Source organism: Teleopsis dalmanni, chromosome 1 (assembly GCF_002237135.1).
Source record: "Teleopsis dalmanni isolate 2A chromosome 1, ASM223713v2, whole genome shotgun sequence".
Lineage (NCBI taxonomy): Eukaryota > Metazoa > Arthropoda > Insecta > Diptera > Diopsidae > Teleopsis > Teleopsis dalmanni.
In genome coordinates, this window is record NC_051846.1 from 201,333,651 (window position 1) to 201,342,013 (window position 8,363).

Here is an 8,363-nt window from a genome sequence, read left to right on the forward strand (position 1 = left end):
TCATAATATTTTTTTTTGCAAATTTGTAAAAAAAAACAACTTTAAGTCTGGATAAAACCAATTGGCATCATTTTTAAAATATATTAATGCTTATTTTCGATATATATTTTTTTTTGTTGTGTTATTTGTATAAAAGAAAACAAAATGTATATAAGAAGTGCAATTGTTAGTATTATTGCCTTATATATTTAAATTAATTAATTTATTAATGTATTATAATTTATAAGTAAATGAAATGCTTGTTTGATTTTAAACGGATGATTGGGATTTTGCAATAAAATCCGTTGAACATTTAACCTAGATGGTGAATGTCCTAATTTGAAATATGTATTAAGAACAGATGTTGTTACTGCACCATGTTTTATTCTTTCGTAGTTGGAGTATTTTTTTTACTACTCTGAAAAAAAAAATTTAGGTTATAAAACCTTTTTTTTTTCCTCTATACCGGATATTGAAGTTAGGAAATTGAAAATTGAAAAAGATTCCCCTTTGATAATGATTATTTTTGAAAAATGTTTATTTTTTATGTCGTTAGGCATTAATTTGTAAACTTTCATAGTAAAGTGTATTAATTTTGACAGATTTGAGCATTATCAAAAAAATTGTCGAATTCGTTTGTATCCAATGTTATCAAATATTCGAAAATGTTTGATCTACTCTAAAATATTTGAGCTTAGACAGCTCATCTTCTTAAAATGTTTTAGTTTTCGTTTGGATATAAATATTGGTGTATTCTTTTGACATAAATGTTGCAATGGAACAACTTTTGGTGCTTAAGAATAATTTGTAGAATTTTAAAAAAGTTCATTATAAAAATATGCATAATGAGATAGGCATGAATAAATTCCTTTATATAATTTTCAAACTTGTAACATCACTAGTTAATGCTAAATGAGCAGTATTTAACAACGTTTTAATTTTCTTCCAATTGTATTAAAACTTTTTCTTTTATTTTGATTCTTGATTCTTCTTCTTGAGTTAGTGCTATTGCGCACTTTTACTCTATAATGGCTGCGGGGCTTACCTCTACCCCACACTAGGCTTTAACTAGGCTAAGAAATCATATCATTTGTTTGTCTTTTAGTTGATGACGGACCTTAAATCAGCATATCTTCCTGAGTCCAGAAGTGGACCTGAGGATTGTTATTTTGATGATTGTGTTTTATATATATTTATGCATTGCTTTTTTTAATGAACACAAAAATTAAAAATTCCTTTATAAATAGTTAACTTCTTTATAATTACTAACCTGCCAGTCATATTCATAAATTTTATTAAAAAATTACTTTTTTAAGATATTTAAATTTAATCATTAATACTCGCGATTGTAGTAAGTAATAAACAGCTAAATGTAGTTTTCTATTTTATTTCAAAAATCATTCACAATAGATCAGTGTTTAGATTTGGCATCATTGTAATGCGAGTGGCTTAAAAAAATACTTAACAAATATTTTCAGGAAACTGAGTTTGTTTAAGCGAATTTTGTTTTTGCTTTGCAGATGGGGGTCTATCATGCTGTGAGTGCCTCGTACTGAAAAGCACGGGTAGAACAGTCCTCAAGAGGTATAAATTCTATACATCAATTAATATGCACTTTTCGGAAGCATCAAAAAGCTATGGTGCTTCAGGCGCTTTAAATTATAAGTTAAGTTAGTGATGTTATTAATGAAGTTTTAAAAGAAGGTCTATCATTCTTCATCAAATGTTTCTCTGAATGAATAAGATCCTATATATATTAATATTTATTTTTCTATTTATTTAACTAAAATTAAAGAATGTTATTGTTTAAATAAAAAATGCACTTAAATCACACAATAAAAATTATTAAACATTTTATTATATGAATATTTAAAATATATATAATTTTGTAAAACAATTATATTTCACTAAACTTTCAAATATTCGTATAATTCACATTATATAATATTATGAGTATATTTTATAAATTTTGTAACATTTTTAATGAAATATGCCTATAGGTATGTATGTATATAATGAAAAATATCATATTTATATAACTATAAATGACTGATAGAATTTTGTAATATTTTATTAAATATTATTTAAATTTTGTAATAATTTTGATATATTTTTATTGTAGTATATTTATTTTATATTTAACAAATCGCAAAATTTTGCTACAACGACATAAAAAACTTAATATTTTATTTGCATTTTGCTTAATATTTAATTTAAATATATTTTTTTTAATGAGACAATTATTGTTAATTTTATTTGCTGCATTTTTCACAACTAATATCTGCTGCACTATAATCGAAAGATTTTCTATAATAGTAAATATATCTCAAAGTTTCGAGTGAGTGCTAATTAAGAAGTTTGTATAGTGAAATTTTAAAGTAGTATTAATAACTTCTAGCTATTAAAAAAAGAATTTACATACATTTTCGTTATAGTATAACCACATTGAGTTTATATTGTATTTTGTAGCAAAAATAAAATTTATTTGATGATTTTTAAAATTTTTAAATTGTTTGAAGTTGAGTTGAGTTTAATAAAAATTAATATACAAATTAATTAATTTAGTTATTTGTTAGATATTTGCATGCTGAAATTTTAGGAGATTTTTATGTATAAAATATTGCTTTATACCATATCCTGAGGTGTTTAATGTTTAAGTACTAAAATATTTTTACACTAATAAATTACATACATATGTAGTCTACAGAAGTTTATATGTGGAGATTCAACTTTTATATATTAAATTTAAATTTGTTAAAAATTAATTTTTAGTTTTTATTTTAATGTCACTAAAATAACACACAATACTAACATTGCTCCAATATTTTTATAAATTTAAAATCCACACTCTTTGTTAATATCTAATTAATACCAGTTCTAAATGTTTGAAAATAACTTTATTGCCATTTAAGTTTGACTCTAATAAATAAATTTACTAAATATAACAAGTGATATGTTTGTCATCTAAGCAATTAATTAAAAAATAAATACGTTATAAGCATAAAAGCCTTTCTAAGTTTTTTTTAAGTTCTTGGCAAAAAGGTTCAATTTGGTTTTCTTAATGCTTTAGTTTGCTTTGGCTGTTACTGTAGCGGTGATTTAAGCTCTTCGACTATTATGGCGCCGTTTTCATCCACTCTATGATTCAATAATAAATTCTCCACTTGCTCATCAGAGAGCAGCTCTTTGGGCTCAGAGGACCTGTAAAGTAATTTTCGCTTGTTTTTAGCTAATCCTTAAAACTTAATGTTTAATAGTTATCTTATAATAAAAAAAGTATTAAAAAGATTTGTACTTGGTTTTGTTATTTGTTATTTGTTAGTTGTTGTAAGTAAAAATATTTGAGAAATGTTAGTGGTTAATTATTGTAGAAAGTGAATTTGTGAATGTGATATGGCATACTCGTACAATTATAGCGATTTAATAATTATTATATATTTTTTGTATAAATAATTTTTTCATTTTTTGAAATTTTTTTTTGTCTCTGAAATATAGCATCAAAAATTTCTTATAAAATTTTAATATCAATATCAATATCAAATTGAATAACGAATCTCTATATTAGATTACAATTACAATTATGCAGCCAATCGAAAACAATTGCTTGAGTCAAATTCTAATTACGATAGATAGATCAATAGATAGATAGTATTTTTGTTGTATACTACAGTCAATAATTTGGCAATAATTTTTTGTTTTTGTGGAAGTTCAAAAATAGTTTTCAAAAATTTCTAAAATTGTTTATCAAATTCGTTTGGCAAATAATTTCTTCAACTAACGCTAATTAAATGTGCATGCATAACAAGTGATTTTAAAATTCCTTAAATGGATTTGTGAAACGATTTTGTATAGTGCTTAGTAGACCATTCTTTTTAAGCAGTGCTCTACTGTTGGATGAGCTTTCGCCTACTGACCTTGAAAATAAGAAAAAATCACCAGCTGATGTTGTGGTGCCACTTGCAACACTCTCCTCGTCAGCATTCATTTCAGACTCACTATTACGACGTTCCAAAGTTTTACCAACCTTCTGAAAACTTAGCGTGAACACATCCTTCACTTTATCACCAGCATCGATTAGTAGATCAAGACTTTGGCGTCGACCATTAGACTTAAAACTATTTGAACGTGACAACCACTGACTGAGACCCTGTTTTTTATTGACTTGATCTTCATGAAATATTGTCGTGCAAGTCACTTTCCGTTTAGGTTCGTCGGAAGAAGATGAAGAATGTTGAGATTGTATATCTTCACGTCCGTCTAGCGCTGCTTGATCATGTAATAGCGACTGATTTGAGTAACTAGAACTTGTGCTATCGGAATGCGATAAACGTATTTCAGTCCATTGTTCGATGTCATTGTCATCTGTGTCACCACATCCTGTACTTGTGCTGGCATCATGTGCGCTATGACCGCCACTACCACTGCCACCGATGCTATTGCTAGACTTTATATCATATGGTCCATGCAGTTGCGCCTGCACAAATATATTATCATCGGCAGTACTTGTACTTGCTGATTTGTGCATACCATTGGCTAACTTTTGCGGGAATGTTAAAACAGCTTCAAAGTCATGCAGCAGATGTGGGCACTCGTGTATATCGGGTCTTTTCTGTCGTACAGGACTGGAATTTGTGCTTAACTTATCAGGTAAATCTAGGTATTCGTCTGTGGAGTCAATTTTGCAAGGAAAACGTTGATAATTTTGTACATCACAATCAACAACATTCATATGTTTATTTGGTGGACTTCTCGACATTGTTTCAAATCTAAGCAAGTCTCTTTGTTCCTGTCTTTGACGATGTATATCCTCTGAGATCTGTTCAAGATTCTTAAGTGCATCATTGTAGGACATTTTAGCTTCCGAAACTTTTGTTTCTAGTTCATTGATTTTTCCCTTCTGCGTCTTCAGCAGTCCATTGAAATTAGCGCGTGTCTCGTAATAAGGCCTGAAATAGGATACAAAGACTTTTAATTATATGTTATATATATATATTATATAAAAATAGAGTGGAAGTCATTTTGATATTCATTTTACTTACAAGTTAGTTTTATCTAAACTGTTTCTATGTGCCAAAAGAGACAAATAAAGGTAATTACGTCTAATATTTGAACTAAAATAAAAATAAAAATAAAAATTTAAATCAAACATAAAATATGAAACATTTAAAAAAATAAATAAAATAATAATTAATAAAATAAATAAATTTATAATATTATACCAGCCAAGTACCAGTATTGCTAGTAATGTTTTATAATGAACAACTTGAGGTATTGGTTTTCTTTACAGAGCAGATTTTAAAAGATTTCTAATTATCAAATTTTTTAAATTTGAAAATATAAATATTTTGAATTTAAACTGCATTTTTATGAGGTAAAACTAATGAAAATAAAACTGATAACTCAACACGTTATCGCCACTTTTATTATCTGTCAAGATAAGATTTAGGAAGGTTGGAAACATTTAATGCACACTAAGCAATAATAATACATAAAAGGTAAAAAATTTTAATATCTTTTAAAAATGTTTAGGTATAAAATATTTTAATATTAACATTTACTATACAATATATAAGAGGCATTGAATTGTTGTTGGTTTTGCCACGAATTGTTGGATAAGCAAACCGGTGGGCACCAGTGCGGTTAATATTCGAATTTCAATATAAATATTAATTATCAATGAGCTCTTGGATATCTTCCCCTATCTATATCTCCGCCATATCACTCAAAAAATGTCTTAATAAGTATATATTTATTTATTTTTTTAACTTTATGTTGAGGATAGTTAAATCAGTGCACTTGAGCCTTTTACACTCTATTAACTGTGCGGTTTCATCATAACCCATCTCTACACCTTGACTGGATTATTGTTTATCACTTCTTCAGACTAAGCAATAACTGACCTCAGATTCTCAGATCTCCCTGTGGAGAGCGACTCTTTTTTTAAATTAAGATTTTAGCGGTGTCTTTCTTTTTTTGAGGGGTAGATCAAATTCAAAGCAATAGTGTTGTGATAAATTTGTATTAATATATATGCTTTATATATTATCATATTTTTTCAAGAAAAGGAAGAAGAATAATAATATAGAAGTTAATACTAAAATTATCAGAGCGTTTATAATCAATATTGCTTATAGAGATTTTCAACTTAAAACAATGAGGTATTGTATTCAATTAAATTTATATAACTCAGAATCATTTCAGGAAGTCTGACAAAACTAGGACTGAACTCTCATGGCACTTTTAGATTGTATATCGAAAAGACTTATTAAGAATCTTTTAAGTTAATAATAAAAATAAATATAATCATAATAATAATGCAAATAATAATAATTATAATGAAAATAACTTTAAGAATTATTAAAACCTAATAACCTGATAATAAAAATCATATTAAGTATAATAAAAAGAACTTCAAGCGAAGCCTGTGAGTCTATTCATCATTATTTCTGTAAAAATTAGATTACAGTTCGAAATATATGCAAATAACCCAACGCTGTCTGTTACTATTTAGTTTTGATATAAGTATATATGTACATAGAAATAATTTTTAATGAAATCCAATATAACGTAAATAATAATATAATATATATATCTTTGTTGCAATACATATAAGAGACAATTTTTTAATATATTGGAAATAAGAAGCATTGAGATAGTTGAAAATCGGAAAGAATTTGGTTTATACTACCAGTTCAGGAAAAAAGCTGATTTCTATTACTACAGGTTCTGTAAACTTGAGAAGAAAGCACAAACTCAAACTGGGTTAAGCTTTGTGGGGGTAATGAAAGATTTGGATTATTCTTGAAGAGTCGCACTTGTATTGGTGTGGGCTGCTTTTATTCTCCACTATATGAGCCAGATTTTAACTAATTACTATACATTACAAAGAAATTTAATAAAAATTATATCAGTGAAAATAAAAATTAAATAAAAAAATTAAGAACACCACAATTAAGAATATAACGATAGAGAATCTGAATCGTTATTATTATTTTCGTTTGTATTAAATTCTTTTTAATGTTTTTTATATAAAAAACAAAATTATATATTAATGAAATAAACAAACTAAAATACAAAATATTGATTTTATATAATGTTTTTAATAAAATCTTCAGTATAAAATTCATTCATTTCCTCGAAGATGACTATTGAAGATATTCGAAATATTACACATTTATTGTAAGACAAATAATATATAATTAATTAATTATAATTAATAAGTTTTAGTTAACTAACTAATTAGCCCGTTTCATAATTAATTATTCTTAATTTAGTATTGAGTTTCAATTTTCTAATATTTAAGTTAATTTTTATTTATTATTTCAAAAACTAACCGTGAAGCTTTTATTGCTTGTTTTAGTTGTCCCTGCAACTTTCCAACACGGTTATTAGCTACGTCCAGTTTCAGTTGACACATTTTTAATGAATTTCGTGTTTCAGTGACTTCCAACTGCGATTGATTCACTTTACCTTTAAATAAGAATATTTATGCATATATAATTATTTTTATAATTATTTATGTTCACATACTTGCTGCATGACTTAACATCTCTTGACATGCTGTATCCAAAGTAGATTTCTCTCCAAGTCCCTGTTCGGCTAAGTAAACCATTTCTTTTGCGGCAGAGTGCATCGACTTAGCCTTCTCATGATCAGCTGCTGCCTGCTGTGTTTCTTTAGAAAGCTGTGTGTAAAATATGTGGGTTTGAACGAAATAATAGATAAAGGAATATATATTTTTAAAACATACTTGTGCTGCATAGATACGAGATTCATAGTAGGGTTTCGCTGCTTCTATGGAGTTACCTAACTTATGCGCAGCTTGTTTAATGCGTACCACACTTTCAGCGAGCAAACGTTTAAATTCAGATTTTGCGTCCTGTAAGATTTAAAGAATATAGATAATATATAATCAGAAATATAATGTATGTTAAATGTATAAAATTAAATAGGATCTCTTATAGGAGTAGAAATAAACGGGATATCAGCTCCCAATGGAGCGGAGCATTGCACAGAAGAGGTTCCGCCTTCCGAATGAAAGCCAGAATGTTGGCCGTTTAGGACCTCCTAATGTTAGAAGAGGGGAGTAGTTCTTGACCCAGTAACCTCCTCCTGGTTCAGGTAAGGCTGGGCAGTCACAGAGAATGTGATTAGAAGTCTCATCTGCTTCTAAGCAGAGTCGACAATCTATCTTTTCGAACAGACTCATATTGTTAAAGTGATTTCGCAGTTCATGGTCCCTCGTTAAATATCTTACCAGCAACCTCAGCTCTGTTCTGCTGAAGAAGGACACCTTACCTGGTATCTCTTATACCATAAGTAAAATTAGTTATAAATATATTATAAAAACTATATTTCTTAATAGTGAGCAACTGCCAGTATTA

General features: G+C 27.5%; 2 protein-coding genes across 3 annotated transcripts in view; one reads left to right on the plus strand and one right to left on the minus strand.

Annotated features, from left to right (window-relative positions):
* Positions 1–2,824: 2,824 nt before the first annotated feature.
* LOC119671352 lies at positions 2,825–7,814 on the minus strand. Of its 2 annotated transcripts, XM_038081939.1 has the most exons (6): positions 7,730–7,814; positions 7,510–7,663; positions 7,314–7,449; positions 5,019–5,090; positions 3,894–4,925; positions 2,828–3,180 (listed from the first exon to the last, which is right to left on the minus strand). In XM_038081939.1, exons 2-6 carry the CDS (start codon positions 7,610–7,612, stop codon positions 3,063–3,065), a joined length of 1,461 nt encoding a protein of 486 aa, XP_037937867.1. In that variant the 5' UTR covers positions 7,613–7,663; positions 7,730–7,814; the 3' UTR covers positions 2,828–3,062. The 2 variants fall into 2 exon arrangements, with proteins under 2 accessions (XP_037937868.1, XP_037937867.1); XM_038081940.1 differs by lacking the exon at positions 5,019–5,090 and having other exon boundaries at positions 2,825–3,180.
* LOC119667064 (stress protein DDR48-like) overlaps positions 7,776–8,363 on the plus strand; it is a 1,600-nt gene continuing 1,012 nt past the window's right edge. Inside the window, exon 1 of the mRNA XM_038076348.1 lies at positions 7,776–7,860. Within this exon, the coding sequence (XP_037932276.1) occupies positions 7,776–7,860 (85 nt within the window). The remainder of the gene's footprint in view (positions 7,861–8,363) is intronic.